This window comes from Callorhinus ursinus, unplaced genomic scaffold, assembly GCF_003265705.2.
Source record: "Callorhinus ursinus isolate GAN/ISIS: 27379988/994484 unplaced genomic scaffold, GSC_fseal_2.0 scaffold45, whole genome shotgun sequence".
NCBI classification, from domain to species: Eukaryota; Metazoa; Chordata; class Mammalia; order Carnivora; family Otariidae; genus Callorhinus; species Callorhinus ursinus.
In genome coordinates, this window is record NW_027397107.1 from 11754013 (window position 1) to 11771707 (window position 17695).

A 17695-nucleotide genomic window follows, 5' to 3' on the forward strand; every position below is an offset into this window, starting at 1 on the left:
TCTGATTTGCAGACGAGACCTATTGGCCACTAATCTAATCACTAGTGAATAAAGTTTCCAGACCTAAGAGAAAGGGGTCAGGGAGAGAGGATAATAGGCTTCGAGCGTACTAGACGGCCGTTGCTAGAGAAGTTTGGACAGGAAACTAATTATTGAGCGCCCACTGTGTGCCAGACTCGCCTCACACACAGTGTCTTTCAGTCCTCCACCTCTGCGGCTTGTGGTCTCCCTGGGGCGCGAAGCCCCGAGGGGTCCGATGACCGGCAGGTTACCAGGAGAACAGATAACGCATGCGTGCTGCATCTCTGCATGGTCACAGTCCCCAGGTGAGAAGACAGGGAGAATAAAGTGGGCACCCAATGAGCAGCTCTCCCGTGCACCTGCCTCTGAGAGGGCTCCCAGCATGCAGGACTTTGCAGTTTAACGTCAAGCTAGGGGCGCCTGGGGGGCTCAGTCAGTTGGGCGTCTGACTCTTGATTTCAGCTCAGGTCATGATCTCAGGGTTGTGAGATCGAGCCCCGAATCGAGCTCCGTGCTGGGCATGGAGCCTGCTTAAGATTCTCTCTCTCCCTTGCCCTCTGCCCCTCCCCACTTCTCTCTCTCTCTCTCAAAAAAAAATGAAAATGAAAATGAAAAAAATGAAAAAAAATAAAGTCCAGCTAGTCCCCGGACAAACCGGGAGGAGTGGGTCACCGGACCCAACCTCTCCAAGCACAGCTAATGTGCTGCTCTTGTCTCCCCAGCCATGCGCACGCGCCACCCCGCGTGGTCCCCAGTGGGCAGGCTCTGGTACCAGCTAACACCGCCGTTATTGCTTCCTCGGTGTCAGGCACTTACCAGTTGTCTCATTTCATCCCCGGCACAGGTCTAGGGAGGAACTACAATGATCGCCTCCTGTCACCGGTGGGGAAACTGAGGCTGAGTCAGGTAGATGAGGTGCATACAGATAGCTCCGTAAAGCAGCTGCTGCCCACGATCAAGTTCAGAAAGGGGCTCCGCACTCTGCTCTCTGAAGTTTGCCCGAGTGACGGGGCGGGGCGGGGGGGGGGTCAAAGAGGAAGGAAGGACGTTAGGGCAGAAGGAAGGGAAGGAAGAAGAGAGGGAGGAAAGCAGGGAGAGGGGACGGAAGAGAGGGAGAGAGGGAAGGAGGGTGAGAGACAGAGAGCATGCGTGACGGGGGAGACTTGACCATCCTCCCACAGAACACGCTCCATCTGGCAATTCCTTCCGAAGGATGCAGCCCCATCCTCCACTTGCTCCCCACTCTGCTCTCCTGGGGGGCTGACCCAGCACCAGCTGCAGCTCATCTTACTCCCCGCTAGAAATGAGAGTATTATCATATGATATTCATGCCTGATTTTATAAATAATTCATCTTTTTTTTTCTGCACGAAAGTAAAACGGCCTGAAGCTAGAACATTTAAAAGGAACGTTGGTGCTTTATTCATAAAAGAATCATGTGCTGGTTTGCCAGACAGTGTGTGAAAGTCCCGAAGCTAAAATACACCGAGTTCTGGGTCTATATTTAGCCTGGAAAAGGCCCTCCGATGTCTTTCTCAGTTCATGCTTGATAAGGGCGGTGTTATGCTTTCTCTGAATGTGGGCTTTCCCAAATCAGTTACATCCACAGAGGGAAATCTAAACGATAACTTGGCAAATAGCATATTTATAAAATCCAAGCCCCTAGTACACACATACTTTTTTTAACTCCACAAAAAAAAAAAATTATAAATAAAAGGATAATGGAGTCTAGGGTCAACCACAGCTATGGAAAATGAGGCCACAGATTGTGAATGTTTACGTGAGTCTTTTTCCCAAGGCTAACAGGGAGATGTCCTTGCAGGACAGCAATTCCAGAGCTGGAAATGCTTAGAAACGACTGCTAACCGCTAAGATTTGGGCCTCCAGGTTATAATGAATAAACAAAATCTTTAAAAAAAACAAAATACTAAGATCGCTCTTGCCATATTATCTCCAGAAGAACACACAAAGATTCATAATGTTGGTTGCCTGTGACATAGGATGACCAACCAGTTTGCTAGGGACTCTCAGTCTTAAACCAGAAAGTCCCAGGCAAAGCAGGACCAGTGGGTCACCACACCTATGCTGAGGGACTCTGGACTGCTGGGACAGAGCAGGGGAGAACACGGTGACTACACCCTGTCACGTGTTTGGAATATTGACCCACGTGAGTTTCTTACCCGTTCAAAAAAAAGCAAGTTAAAAATGTTCTGTCGAGAACTAATCACCATGCTGTGTTCTACAGCAAGGTCAAGGTGATACCCTCCACTCTGCCACAGGAGTGGAAACCACTGAACTCCGGACCATGGCACGTGCCCCTTTGATCAAGTTTAATCTACACAACTAGGTAGGACTAAAACCTAATACCACGAAAAGCAACTGAGCTGGGAGACACCTACTGAAGCCGTCGTCTCTAAAACTGACCCCCCAGGGGCGCCTGGGTGGCTCAGTTGGTTAAGCAACTGCCTTCGGCTCAGGTCATGATCCTGGAGTCCCAGGATCGAGTCCCACATCAGGCTCCCTGCTCGGCAGGGAGTCTGCTTCTCCCTCTGACCCTCTTCCCACTCGTGCTCTCTATCTCTCATTCTCTCTCTCTCTCAAATAAATAAATAAATAAATAAATAAATAAAACTGACCCCCCAGTGAAACACTGACATGTTACACCATTGCACCTCTTGGAATTTGTGATAAGGAAATAAGAATGAGTGCAGACACCGGGCAACCGAAACATCTGTGGTGTTGTTTGTGATTGTAGAAAGAAACAACATAAATGTCTAATAGCAGCAGATTGCTAAAATAAATAATAGAATACCAGACAGTAGAATAATATGTAACTATTTTTTTTTTTTAAAGAGGGCCTAGGGGTACCTTTAGGTGCATGAGTGGGGCCGGGGCGGGGAGAACGAGAGGGAGAGAGAGAATCTCAAGCAGGCTCCACGCCCAGCGCAGAGCCCAACGTGGGGCTCGATCTCACAGCCCTGAGATCATGACCTGAGCCGAAATCAAGAGTCTGGCACTTAACTGAATGAGCCACCAAAGCGCCCCTGATATGGAACAATTTTAAAGATTTTTTTTTAAAGATTTTTATATTTTCAGTAATCTCTACCCCCAACGTGGGGCTCGAGCTCACAACCCCAAGATCAAGAGTTGCACGCTCCACTGACTGAGCTAGTCGGGCACCTGAAGTGATGCTAAAGAAGAATCTTTTGTCCTGAAATATAGCCCTGATATATTAAATGATACATTAAATAATAGAATGTTAAAAGCAGATTACAAAATATGTAGGTTTTGACCCCATTTTCGTTAAGAAAACAGTACAGGGCCTGGATCTATTAAATACTATGGAAATAAATGAATGAACCAATGGTTATTTCATATCCAATTTTCCCACACAGCAGTCTGCACTATCATGACATGTGATAAAAAATGTTTAGGGGCGCCTGGGTGGCTCACTCGTTAGGCGTCTGCCTTCGGCTCAGGTCATGATCCCAGGGTCCTGGAAGGCAGCTATGCTCACCACTATACCACCAACACAGGCGATCCCAGGGTCCTGGGATCGAGCCCCGCATCGGGCTCCCTGCCCAGTGGGGAGCCTGCCTCTCCCTCTCCTCCCGACTCGTGCTCCCTTTCACTATCTGTCTCTATCTCTCTCTCTCAGATAAATAAAATCTTGAAAAAAAAAAAAGAACTCAAAATTTTGCAAAGTTCTATAAACACTCATTCTCACAACACCGGAAGGTAAGTGGGGCTCCCAAGGGTTGCTCCATTTCAAAGACTGGAGAATGGGGGCGCCTGGGTGGCTCAGTTGGTTAAGCGACTGCCTTCGGCTCAGGTCATGGTCCCAGGGTCCTGGGATCGAGCCCCACATCGGGCTCCCTGCTCGGCGGGAAGCCTGCTTCTCCCTCTCCCACTCCCCCTGCTTGTGTTCCTGCTCTCGCTGTCTCTCTCTCTCTCTCTCTCTCTCTCTCTCTCTCTCTGTCAAATAAATAAAATCTTTAAAAAAAAAAAAAAGACTGGAGAACGGAGGCCTAGCAAGGCCCTCTAACTTGCCCAGGGTTGGACACGAGTGTGTGCAGGACTTCTCCTCCTGGGGCAGGCCTGTCCTTTGCTGGCCTACATCTGGCTAGTACTGTCAAACCATGGAAACACTGGGCCGTTGCCAGACAGAAATATTTCTATCAAAGTTTCTCAAGTGTCCCCTAGGAGAGCCCGCCAACACCAGTGATGACATAATATTGGATGATGGAGCCCTCCCAGCCAATCCTGCTGCAGCACAAAGTGCCCCCCACAGAGAACCCGTTTATGGGACCTCAGTAGGCCACAAAGTCTCCAGGTGCATGATGTGGGGAGGGGCCCAAGCTCCGAGCCAGGGCTGGACCCTCTGTCCCCAGCTCCTTTGGCAGCGCAGTATTTGTCCTGTACACACCAAGATCACATTCATTCATTTTCTTCTCAAAACTGAAGATTTTGAGAGGCAAAGACCAGCTGGGCAGAACAAAACCAACTACAGATTTCTTTCTCCAGGAAAGCAGAGGGTGAGGAGAGGGGCAGCTCATGCTCTGGATGGCTGTTTGTAAAATAAATGGCGACAGTGGGGGCGGACTCCAGCATGCTTGATGAGAACACACCGGCCACTGTCTCTGGGTGTTTCAGGGTCTGCAAGCGGGAGTCACCCCGCATATCCAGAGACACCCCTCCATGCCTGCCCCACTGTGATTCCCGCAACCGGCATCAGCGACCTCGCACTGAAGACCTGAATTAGGTTTCACATTTGCAAAAGTTCATGTTTTACTTCCCAGGCAGAGCTCTTTGAAAGACCAGGAGAGGGAAATGGTAAGTTTTGAGATGGTCCCAGGTGGCACCTCTCCCATTCCCCACACTGTGAACGCCAAACCTTCAGCCCCCTATGGATGCCTCCCCGCCCCACCCTGGGCCCTTCTATCTCCAAAACAACCTTGCCACCTGCTTCCCGGGAAGTGCTACTCTGCATCGCTACCCACCTTTCCTGGCTCCCCTTGTGTCTCAGGGCTGTGCCCTCCCCTTCAAGACCCCTCCTCCACCGTAACTCTGGATCCGGTCTCCTCCGTGTCCTCAAAAGCTTTGTTCCACCAACTGCCTCCATTGTCTCCAGGATCGTCAGTCCCCTGCTAGATACTCCTGCTTCCAAAAAAATAAAGACAGAGATGTAGTGAAAAGAAGGGCCATATGCACCCCCATGTTCATAGCAGCAGTGTCCACAATAGCCAGACTGTGGAAAGAGCCGAGATGCCCTTCAACAGACGAATGGATAAAGAAGATGTGGTCCATATATACAATGGCATATTACTCAGCCATCAGAAAGGATGAATACCCAACTCTTACATCATCACAGATGGGACTGGAGGAGATGATGCGAAGTGAAATAAGTCAAGCAGAGAAAGTCAATTATCATAGGGTTTCACTTATTTGTGGAACATAAGGAATAGCAGGGAGGGCATTAGGAGAAGGAAGGGAAAAAATGAAGGGGGGGAATCGGAGGGGGAGATGAACCATGAGAGACGATGGACTCTGAGAAACAAACTGAGGGTTCTAGAGGGGAGGGGGTGGGGGGATGGGTTAGCCTGGTGATGGGTATTAAAGAGGGCATGTACTGCATGGAGCACTGGGTGTTATATGAAAATAATGGATCATGGATCACTACATCAAAAACTAATGATGTATTGTATGGTGACTAATATAATAAAATAACATTAAAAAATAAAATAAAATATAAAATAAAAATATAAATAAAATAAAATAAATCCCTGAATTTTGGATGTCTCCCTCCTTGCTCTTCAATAACTCTTGCTGCTCCTTCCCTGAGCCTCTAAGTGGCATATGAGGATGCCGGGGCTTCCTGTCTCGGAAGTCTGCTCCCCGGAGGGCCGGGACCTCTTTCTCTCCAGTTTTCCCATCTTCCCTGTGACCTTCCTCTCCCTCTCTGGAGCTGCGACCCCTGCCTGTGGCTCAGTCGGCCAGGTTTCCACGACCCAGACCTCTTCTCACTGTGCACCCTCTCCCTGGGTCCTCAACCATGGCCCTAGCATTAAACGACTCTCTCAATGTGCCCTATGACTATTCTGAAGATCTTCTAATTCCAAAAACCTCAAACATGTCCAAAACTGGACTCTCACCTTCCCCCCAAACCCGTCCTGCCTCCTGATCTCCCTGTCTCTGCGGATTCCCTGGAGCCAGAAACCTCGGATGTTTCTCTCCCATGCTCTTCCCCCTCCTCACTGCCACATCGCCAAGCCCTTTCTCTTCTCCCTCAAAATGACGTCCAAAGCCATTCACATTCATCTGCTTATCTGTCTTCCTAATACACGCAGGTGCACGCACGCGCACACACACACAAATGCAATATCCATCAAATCAGGAATTGTGTCTGTTTTGTTTATAGCTGTATCCCCACCAGCCAGAAATATGCCTGGCACATAGTGAGTGCTCAATAAATGTCACTCAACTAAATGAGCAAATATGCACAGACTTAGTTTATGACAGGTAACATTGTGGTTAAGCACGCCTATTTAGGAGCGCCTGGGTGGCTCAAGTTCGTTAAGCGTCTGCCTTCAGCTCAGGTCATGATCCCAGTGTCCTGGGATCGAGTCCCACATTGGGCTCCTTGCTCAGTGGGGGCGTCTGCTTCTCCCTCTGCCTGCCCCTCCCCCTGCTTGTGCTCTCTCTCTCTCTGTCAAATGAATAAATAAAATCTTTTTAAAAAATATTTTTAAAAAAGCATACCTATTTAAGGTCAGAAGGCAAGAGTTTCAACCTTGGCTTTGCGTGACGTATTAAACTAAATTAACTTAACCTGAGTCTGAACTTCCTGACCTATCATATGGGCATAAAAATAGCAGATGACTCAAGAGTTCATTGTCAGGGTTAAACAAAGGAACACACGTAAAGAGTTCATCACAGCGCCTCGTTCACATCAAGGCATCAATAGGCATCAATATGATTGTTGTCATCATTCCTTCCTGTCTTCGGATCCCACCTGTGTCAGAACATCCTCCCAACCGGTCCCTCACACGCCAGGCTCCTCCCTTCCGGTGAGTCCCCATTCTACTCTCAGAACCGGAGTGATCTTTACAAATGTAAAATTTAGCATACTATTCCCTTGCTGAGTAACCTTGTAGGTGAACTTCACCTCTCTGAATCCAAATTCCGTAGTCTGGCCTCAGCTTCCCCACCCCCAGCTTCATCTACCCCCACCTCCTGCACCCCGACCTCTACTAATCTAACCTCCAAGCTATTGCCTCAGCTACTCCCTGGTTCTACCAGGACACCTTCTCTACCCGGCTCCCCTCCTAATCATTCTATAAATAAGACATAAACTCTTGGTGAAGCTTTTCCTGATCTCTTATCCACACCTCCCACCATCCCATGCAAACTTACTACAGCCCACTTACATCCCTCTACGACAGCTAGGGGGGACCAATTGTCCCAGTTCCCCCAGGACTGAGGAGTTGCCCCGAATGCAGGACTTTTGCTGCATTCCGTGTGCTAAACCAGAAAGTCCTGGGCGAACGGGAGCGTTTGGTCACCGTCCTAGCATCAGTCACCTTGTTTGGGAATTAGCTGTCTTTCCGATAAGATTGCAGAGCACAAATTTTGTCTTGCTTATCTTCATATCCCCAACATCTAACCCAGTGTCAGTCAGGCACGTTCTATGGTTCATATTCAGTAAATATTTGCTGAATGTGTTCACTGAGCTAACAGTTAATTGGGGCAGCAGAAGAGCTACGAGCCGTAACTCAAATCCTGTCCCCCTTCCTGCATGACCTTGGGCAGGTTATTACTTTTACTTATGTATTTGTTTGTTTGTCCCTGAATGATTTAGGGCAACTTCCTTGGTCTCACTGAGCCTGTTTGCTCATTTGTACAATGGAGATAATATCCATTTCATAGAGAAGCTGCAAAGATGAAATGGGTATATAACTCCTGGCACACAACCAGCTTTCAGTAAACTCTAGCTGCTATTACTATCGTTCTATTTATTATCATGTAAAGAGTTAAGACAGTGCATTCAATAAAGGTTGTTCCCTTCCCCTCCCCCAGGCCCCATTAAATAAATTAATACAGGTGGCCTTAAATGTAATTTAGCACAGAAAAAGCAACCCTTAAAACAGTGGTTGGCCACCTTGGCTGTACATGAGAACCCCCTAGGGAACTTTTATGAAGACTGATGCCCAACCCTTGACCAATTAATTCAAATCTCCAGTGATGACTCCACACATCAGCCCCTTTAGAGGGCTCCCCTGGAGAATCGAATAGGTGGCCAGGTTGAGAACCTCTGCCTTAGGGTACCGAGTTCATCACTCTTTAAAACTTAATTGCTGTGCTAGGACTTCCCAAACAGCTATCCCTAACGTAGCTGTCGTCCGCAGTCAGAAGTTTTCCATTCCCTTTGTCCCTCTCTGTTGTCCTCAAGGCAAGACCTGGAGAATTCTCAGCCGACCTGAGGGGACCAGACAATCGCTTCTCCTGTTACCCAGCCCAGGCTGGTACCCTAGTTCCTAAAGCCCCGCACCACCTCTCAATCTCTCAGGAATTTAGAGAAGTGAGAAAGAGGTCACTTTATCTGTGTCTACCCTAAGGGTACTGGTGGTTTTATTTTCTAGCCAGCATTTCTCAAACTGGGCTCCATAGGACATCTTGTCAGGGACCAACCAGTTCTGCATGGGGAAAAAAGTTTTGTTTGCTTTCTCAATCTGCTGATAATCTAAAATGTGACTATTGTACATTCTCTCGTCACCCCTTTATAAGAGACCTACTGCAAGAACTGAATGCCCCTGTTTGTGTTTTGGAACATAAAGGCAGTGCACACATACAGATCTGGAAGTAGTCCCAACTGGGGGACCAAGGTGGGAAACTTGAGTCCTCCCATGGCACCACGGAAGCAAAACAGACTCGAAGGGACCAGCAAGTAGCCTTAGTGTGGAACCAGCTGTAGAAAGACTTGCAGTTTGTGTTTTTCATGTTTGTAGCAGCTACTTAGCACTAAAGATACAGGTAAGATATTTTTTCCCATTCCCAAAAACAATAGGTAGAGAAATCCCATTTAAAGTAGATTTTAATAAGGCTGACAATATCTTTTAGTGATCTACAGGTTTACCAAGTAACACCTCATTAAAATCAGCAATTGGGAACTCCTTACTGGCTCACTGGTAGTTATATAGTGTCTGATTGTCCAGCATCAACAAATACAGCCTTGATGTAATTGATACCATTTGTGACTTAATTTTATGAGAAGAGAGTTTTTGCATTGGTACTATTAAAGGGAAAATACAGAAACAGATTACAGAACTAGACCCAAGGCTACATCTTTTCATTATTAAGCCAGCAATGGTGATTTATTTTTAGTACAGCCTTATCATAAATCCTATTAAAACAATGCTGTTGATTTAAGATGTTGTGCCTAGGCACTTTCTTTTGCTTTTAATTTATAATTTTTTTGTTTTATATGTGTCTAAGAGCTGTAAACATAAACAGTTTATATCTAGTTTTATTTTATGCTTAATTAAGAAATGACAAAAGTAATTCTAGTCTTTGTTGTCAGTCCTCAATGATCTTTTGCCTCCTGGTTTGGACACCTGTCCTGGCTATAGATCGGAATCATCTGAGGCACAGTCAGGTCCTGCCCCGGTCAAGCGGAGGTCCAAGACAGTGGTCTGGAGTGGAGGACACCTCCCTGGGCAAAGGTCTGCTTTGTCACCACAGGTGGAGATTACTTTGTCACTTAGCGGCCAAGTCATTTCACCACCACCCATACCCCTCACCCCACCCTTACCCCACCCCACCCCACCAGACCTCGGTTTCCCCATCTCTCTGACTCCACCGTTCAGTGACTCTGATTCTCTCACTTTTGTGTGGCAGAAACTCTAGGTAGAGGAGAAAGCACAGCAGGGCTTGGGGTGAGACCCGGGTGAGAATTCTGATCCAGACATTGTGCTACGCTGAACACAACCTCTCCGAGCTTCAGGTTCCCTAATGTAAAACAGAGAGAGGAATGCTACTGTCATGAGGTGGTGCATAGATTGAGTGAGATGAGAAATATCTGGGAGGCACAGAACGCGCCCCTTCCCAAAGGATGCTCAGGGAACATTCCATGCTGCCAGTAGAGTTCCCACTAATCTCCAGGGGACTCTGGGCCTGCCAGGAAAGAGAATGGTTTGGTTTTGTTTTGTTTTGTTTTTAACCTCAGCCCATAACCTCCTTTCATCTAAATGAGGTCGTCCTGAAACTTCTCTAGATTTCTGAATATTTAGCCAAAGGATGCACAAAGGGAGATGGGGAATCTTGGGGAATGGTGGGAGAGTGGTCAGACTGAAGGTGGGGAGTGATGAAGCCCAAGGCTGGCCCTTTTATTGCTGCACAGAGTGGGAGACAGCAAGCCCCCTTCAGGAATAGGGAAGGTTTGGACTTGTCCCACCACAAGGCCATTGGAAGTGAGGCCCTCCTTTTCTGTGTATTTTTCAGCCACTTGTTTTAGGGTTTTTTTTTTTAAGATTCATTTATTGATTGATTTGAGAGAGAGAAAGAGAGCACAAGCTGGGGAAAGATAGAGGGAGAAAGAGAGACTCTCAAGCAGACTCCACGCTGCGTGCCGAGCCCAATGCAGGACTTGAGCTCACGATCCTGAGATCATGACCTGACCCAAAATCAAGAGTCAGACCCTCAACCAACTGAGCCACCCAGGCACCCCTTTTCAGCTACTTGTAACTAAGCAAACCAGATCTGCATTTTTATTTTAGTAAGGTATAAATGACTGATCAAACACACACATCTGCCATGCTTGTTCACCCGTGTGAAACTAATTCATGGACTTCAAGCCCACCCAGGAATCATGGGCAGGGAGATCACTATTTATTACTAGGTCCCTCCTCACAGAAGGTCAACCTTGGGATGGGGAAAAGCCCCTTGCTCCTACTCTCTTAGGGAAGAGAGGCAACTACCTACTACTACTGAAGAGCAAGAGACTGCCCCAGCCCTAAGCCCCGAAACCCCAGATTTTTCTGAGCCCAGGTTCCCAGCACCTGGTGGTTGGGTAGGAAGGGGCTTCCCATTCAGCCAGGGTTCACAGAACCCCCACAATGTGAGCCCTCCTCCCTGGCAGAGAGTTCCTGCCACCTGGACTCCTGGGGGGACCCAAAAATATCAAATTCCATTTCCTGTTCTTCTCCTCACCTCCACCTGGCTGCTCCCAGAAATCCTACATAAAAGATCAGTTCTGTTCCATTCTGTAAGCTATTGTATTAGTTCATCAGTACTGCCGTAACCCAGTACCACGGAGCAGTGGCTTAAACAACAGACACTTATTGTCACACAGTCTGGAGGCTGGAAGTCCAAGATCAAGGTGTCGGTTTCTCCTGAGGCCTCCTTCCTTGGTTGGCAGATGGCCACCTTCTCACTTTGCATTCACCCCGAAGTCCTTCCTCTGTGCGTGCACAGGTCAGGTCCAAATGCTCTTTTAAGAACACCAGTCATATTGGATGAGGACCCACCCTAAAGACCTCATTTTAATTTAATGACCTCTTTAAAGACATTATTTCCAAGTATGGTTGGAGACAATGAGGTATGGGAGGTTAGGACTTCAACATAGGAATTTGGAGGTTGGGAGGCAGGGACACAATTCAGCCTAGAACAGCCTATATTGTGAAGGTCAATTTTATGCATCAATTCAGCTAGGCTATGGTGCCCAGTTGTTCAGTCATACATCAGCGTAGATGATGCTATGAAGGTATTGGATGTGTTTAACATTTAAATCGGTAGATTTTGAGTAGAGTAGATTACCCTTCATAATGTGGGCCTCATCCAATCAGCTGAAGACCTTAAGCATGGACTAAGGTCCCCCAGAGAAAAAGGAATTCTGCCTCCAGAGTGCAACACAAAAAATCTGCCTTGGACTCAAGATTGCAACGTCTCCTCCTGTCCCAATTTCCAGCCTTCCAGTTTGCCCTCCCTGCAAATTTCAAATTTTTCAGCCACTACAATCTCATGAGCCAATTCCTTACAACAAATCTGCCTCTCATCCTGTTCAACAGGAGATATATATATATATATAAATCTTCTTTATTCTATTTCTCTGAAGAACCCTGACTAATAATACAGATACTCAATTCCAGTACTCCTGTATTACAATAATTATGATTACATTAGCATGGGGTTAATTTTGCGGTAAGCTTCCTTTTATAAGAACACCAAGTCCCAGGGGCGCCTGGGTGGCTCAGTCGTTAAGCGTCTGCCTTCGGCTCAGGTCATGGTCCCAGGGTCCTGGGATCGAAACCCGCATCAGGCTCCCTGCTCTGCGGGGAGCCTGCTTCTCCCTCTCCCACTCCCCCTGCTTGTGTTCCCTCTCTCGCTGTGTCTCTGTCAAATAAATAAATAAAATCTTTAAAAAAAAAAAAGAACACCAAGTCCTGTTTTTATACGCTTGGTCTTCATCCTTAATACTCAGAGCAATAGTCAGCACCCTTCCAGTAGCAAGTCATAGCAGTTCCCTCACTCGGGCTTGAGCACAAAAGGATTTTGTTAGCTCCAACAAGGGAAAATCCGGGAGAAAATAAGGCATAAGGCACTTCTGGATCCAGGAGGTCAGGCTGTGTCACCATTGAGATCCCACTTTGTCTCCTACCTCTGCTTTTCTCCACACTGGTGGCCTTCTCCCACAGGTTCTCCCTGCCATCATAGTGGCAAGATGGCGGGCCAAAGCCCTACCCCCAAACTGGGAGATCCTCCCCTCTCAGCAACTCTACTGGAAAAAGTAATTCTTTAGTCTCCAAGAACTCTAACACAAGTCCCCAAACTGGATCTCATCAGATAAACTTAGGTCATATGCGCATTCCTAAAACAATCACGGCCAGCAATGGGTTTAAATATGGGCCCATTATCTGGTTCTGGAAAGACCTCTGAGGATTTCTGAGAAAGGTTTTTCTCCCTCCATGATAAGAGACAGGCTTGTGAGAAAAAAGCTTTTGATCCTTCTCTGCCTTCTTGCTTTGGAGGCTCTCAGGTGAGAATGGGACACATGAAGCTGTTACAGGAGACTCTCTCTAACCCTAAATCACAAAAATATTCTCCAACATCAATTTCTCTTCACTTTGTCATTTTATGGGGCACCTGGGTGGTTCAGTCAGTTAAGAGTCTGCTTTCAGCTCAGGTCATGATCCCAGGGTCCTGGGATCAATCCCTGCATCAAGCTCCCAGATCAGTGAGAGGTCTGGTTCTCCCTCTCCCTCTGCCTCTGCCCCCCACTCGTGCTCCCTCTCTTTCTAATAAATAAATAAAATCTTTGTTAAAAACTTTTGTCATTTTACCTTTAAATTGTACATATTTCATTCATCTGGAGTCTACCTTTGTATGTGATATGATGTGGGATCCTGTTTTCTCTTTCTCCATGTAATAAGCCAGTTTTCCCAACACCTTTCTATCAGACAGCCCATTCTTTTCCCCTTGATTTCGTGGATTAAGTCCCCAAATACACCTGGTTCCCCCTAGAGCTTTCCTCTCTGTTCCAGTGGTCCATCCATTCTTCCGTAAGTCCATTCCATATTGTCTTTATTACTATGGCTTTGAAGTTGTCCCAACATATGGTGGGCATACTTTCTCTCCATTCTTTGCTCTTTTTCAAAGCTTGTTCACTTTTTTGTGTTCCCTTATTCTTCCTTATGTTTTTATAGCTTATATTGGTTTAAATAGTTTATATTTATAGATTATTGAATTCATCAAAAAAATCCAACTGGAATTTTATTGGGGTTGTACTGAGTTTACAGATTAATTAAGAGAAATTTAACATCTCTATAATATTATCGAATCAACAGCACAGACTGTGTCTCCATAGATGAACCTCTATGATTTTTCAGAGTTTATTTTTTTTCCAGAAACATCATGTGTATTTTTCAGATATGTTAGTACCTAGATACTTGTTGATGTTGTGAATTATATCTTATTCTTACTAAAATTTCTGATGGGATATGACTGGTATTGTTTCGTTTTGTTTTAAGTGATCTCTTATCCAGTAAAATCTTGCTGAGTTCACTTATTAGTTCTACTGGTTGATCCTGCTGGATTATCTAAGTAGATATTTAGATCATACACAAACAGTTTTATTTCTTCTTTTCCAATCCTTTCTTATTTTCTTATCACCTTGACCAGTAGTTCCATTCTGTGTTCTTTTTTAAGATTTTATTTTTTTGAAACAGAGAGAGTGAGGGCAGGGTGAGGGGCAGAGGGAGAAGGAGAATCAGGCTCCCTGCTGAGCAGGGAGGCTCACGTGGGGTTCAATCCCGGGACTCCAGGATCATGACCTGAGCCGAAGGTAGACACTTAACCGACTGAGCCACCCAGGCGCCCCTCCATTCTGTGTTAAACAGCAACAGAGTAGGAGTATCTTACAGTAATGTCTCCAACTACTTTAGTGGTGAAATCTTGAGCAAATTTCCTCACCCATGAGCCTGACTCTCAGTTTCCCCAGCCAATAAACCTTCGTCATGGAGTTGTGACAATCATGATAATAAACCCAAAGTTCGTGGGACCCAATGGGTGCTAAAGCATACAGCGTAGCTTTACTAATCCCCCTAATAAAGACATGAGCCATCCACTCCTTTGTATGCCAGTCCCACTGTTACAGGGAGTTGTACCATTTAAAATACATAGGCTATCTAGGGGCAGCTGGGTGGCTCAGTGGGTTAAGTGTCTGACTTGGGGCGGGTCATGCTCTCAGGTCGTGGGAGCCCCAGGATCGAGCCCTGGGATAGAGCCCTGAGATGGGCTCTGTGCTCAGCGGGGAGTCTGCTTGTCCCTCTCCCTCTGCCCCTCCCCCCGTTTGTGCTCTCTCTGTGTCTCTCTCAAATAAATAAAATCTTTTTAAAAATAAAGAAATAAAATAAATAAATAAAATACATAGGCTATCTACAGTAGAGAGATGGCTGTTTTTATTTGCATCTAAAATGAATATTTTATAAGAGTGGTGAAAAGGATTTCAGCCCCCTATCCACGGCAAAGTTGTTCACTGGAAGTATTAACCAAGTATAACGGAGTAAATTAGCAATAGCAGCACCAGAGGGATTGATCACCCTAACTTTTCATTCTAATTTCATAATGTATGTGTCAGCAAACTCATTATCAACACATTTTAAAATCAGCTCTCATGATCAGTGATGGTGGAGAGACCCTGGAATAAACTGAATTTCTTATGTTCTAAACTGACGGGCAATGATTAAAAAAAAAAAAAAATAGCTGTGTAAGTTAATTTTTTTATTTAACCCAAAAATTTTGGTGAGGAAAACACAATTATTTGTTATTTGTCATAGGTAAAGTTTTAATCTTTATATAGTAGATCAGTGCTTAAAATAGGATAATGTAAATGAAATAAATTCTAAGTTTTATTCAATCCTTAAAAAATGGTACAAGCCATCCGGCAATTTTCTTTATTAAATTAGATTTTAGCTCCACTAATTGTCGATACATCCTTGTGCAGGTGGGTTGGTCTTTCCCCCTGAAGATGCGTACTGAAATGCTGATAAATGGATCACTAAGAGTAATTATAAATATTCTGGGGATGTGATTTCAAAGCTCTGATTTTCAGAAAACTGCATATTTTTTGCTCTATTTGGGTGAAAGCATGTTTGTAATAACAACTTAGCAATAAAAACCATCTTTGAAAACTATTCTGTTCTTTGATGTGACTGCCCGGACTTTTCTCATCACTGATGGTGAGGATTTTAAATAACATTTGCACAACTTGGACAGATCTTCTTTCTGCTTGAAACTGGGTGATTTCACAATCCCCCTTAGTGACATCACGTTGAACAGAACAGCAATAAATACAATTCACTCCCAGTGTGTTCATTCCTCACTGCGGCTGCCGGGTGCTTACAGCTGTGGAGATGGGAGTATGATTCCCCTACACTGACAGTTCTGATTCTCTGATCTCAGCACTTTTCCTCTGTGATCCTAAGCTGGAAAATTGTTTTGTATATGAACTACCACAGTACATTTCAAGCGGAACTGTAGAATTACAGTTTTGAGAAATTACCTTTCTTATCAACCATCTGTATCCCTCCCCGCCCTATACCGTCTCCACAGAACACAGATCGAATGAGGTATACAAAGAATTGTGAGGTATTTTAAAGCTTATATTAAGTGCCTACTGCATGCCTACCACACTGAAAGGGGATTTAGCATTATGGTATCATTAATGCTCTTGTGAGAAAATATTTTGTGAGATACCTTGGTCTCTGCCCCTGGTTCCTGGCACAGAGCTCCTAAAACCCTTGTGATTTCCTGGGGGATAGGCGTGTCTTTTGTTCTCATGAGGTAACTTTGGGTGGGTTCCTGGATAGCGCCCAGGTGGGGGTCCCCAGAAAGACCCAGCCATAATTAGAAGCTTGGAATTTTCATTCTCTTGAGAAGGGACAGGGGCTGAAAACGGGAGTCAAGATCAATCATGCCTACGTGATGAAGCCACCATAAAATCCCAAAAGTACAAGGTTCAGAGAGCTTCCAGATTGGCAAACACATCCACATGGGAGGGAGGTGCACCCCAAATCCACAGGGACAGAGCTCCTGTGCTCTGGACCCTCCCAGATCTTACCCTATGTATCTCTTCATCTGGCTGTTCATCTGTATCCTTTATCATGTCTTTTAAGAAACTGGTAAGCCTAAGTGTTTCCCTGAGTTCCGTGAGCCGCTCTAGCAAATAATCAAATCCAAGGCAAGAGGAGATCACGGGAACCACTGGTTGGCAGTGACTTCAGACAGAGGATGTGGGTAACTCGGGGACTACTGCTTGCAACTGGCATCTGAAGGAGGGGGCAGTCTCCTGGGACTGAGCCCTTAACCCATGGGCTCTGTTTCCGGGTGGATAGTGTCAGGACTGAGTTAAGTTGTAGGACACCCCGCTGGGGTCACACAGACCTGCTTGGTGGGAGGGAGCCCCATACATCCAGGGTCAGAAGTGCTGGAAGTGTGGCCATGCATGAGAGTGCAGGAGACACACACAGAAGGACAGGGTCTCTCTAGGACATCTCCCAGTGACCCTGCAGATGGCTAACAGCGATCACCATGACAAAGTCACCGATAATGGCTATTGAGGAAGCACATGACGATAGATGAGAGCATGGTCTGGAGTCAGGAACCCTGTCTTCAGTATCAGCTCTGCCACTTGAGTGTGTCCCCCCCGGTTCCTCAGCCTCTCTGTGCTCTGGTCCCCTTGTCTGTAAGACAGGAACAGTAGTAGCGCTACCTCAAAAGGCCCTTGTGGAGATGAATGAGATGATGCAGGTGACACTCTCCATGGGTTACAAATTGTCTTCAGCTGGAACAACCTATGATCTTGTACTTTCCTTAAGAAAAGCCCAGAGGGGGGCGCTAGCAGGCACCAGCTCCACAGCTGAGGTCCCCAGGGGCCACTGCTGCTGTCCCCCAGTCATGGTCAGACCCCAGGAGGAAGTAGGAAGGTGGGCTAAGGCAGGACTAAAGGACCTGGCTCACTCAGGTCACCCACCCTCCAAACACCTTTCCAGAATCTTCTCAGTATCTGGGCTCTTCACCTCCCACTCTCTCCTCAGCCTCCACCATGGCTCCGGCCCATCCTCCCACTGAAACAGCTCTTTCTCAGCTTACTCAGGACTCCACATTGCTAAATTAAGCGGACA

The 17695-nt window shown here is 46.2% G+C and overlaps 1 protein-coding gene across 2 annotated transcripts in view; it reads right to left on the minus strand.

Annotated features, from left to right (window-relative positions):
- Positions 1-17695, minus strand: part of FAM174B (family with sequence similarity 174 member B) — a 150402-nt gene that overhangs the window by 39154 nt on the left and 93553 nt on the right. The window contains exon 1 of one of the 2 annotated variants that reach the window (XM_073882285.1): positions 5021-5157. The exons of the other annotated variant lie outside the window; for it this stretch is intronic. Coding sequence (XP_073738386.1) covers positions 5021-5142 — 122 coding nt within the window. The 5' untranslated portion in view covers positions 5143-5157. Of the gene's footprint in view, positions 1-5020; positions 5158-17695 lie in introns of those variants that run through there. 2 annotated transcript variants of the gene reach the window in all.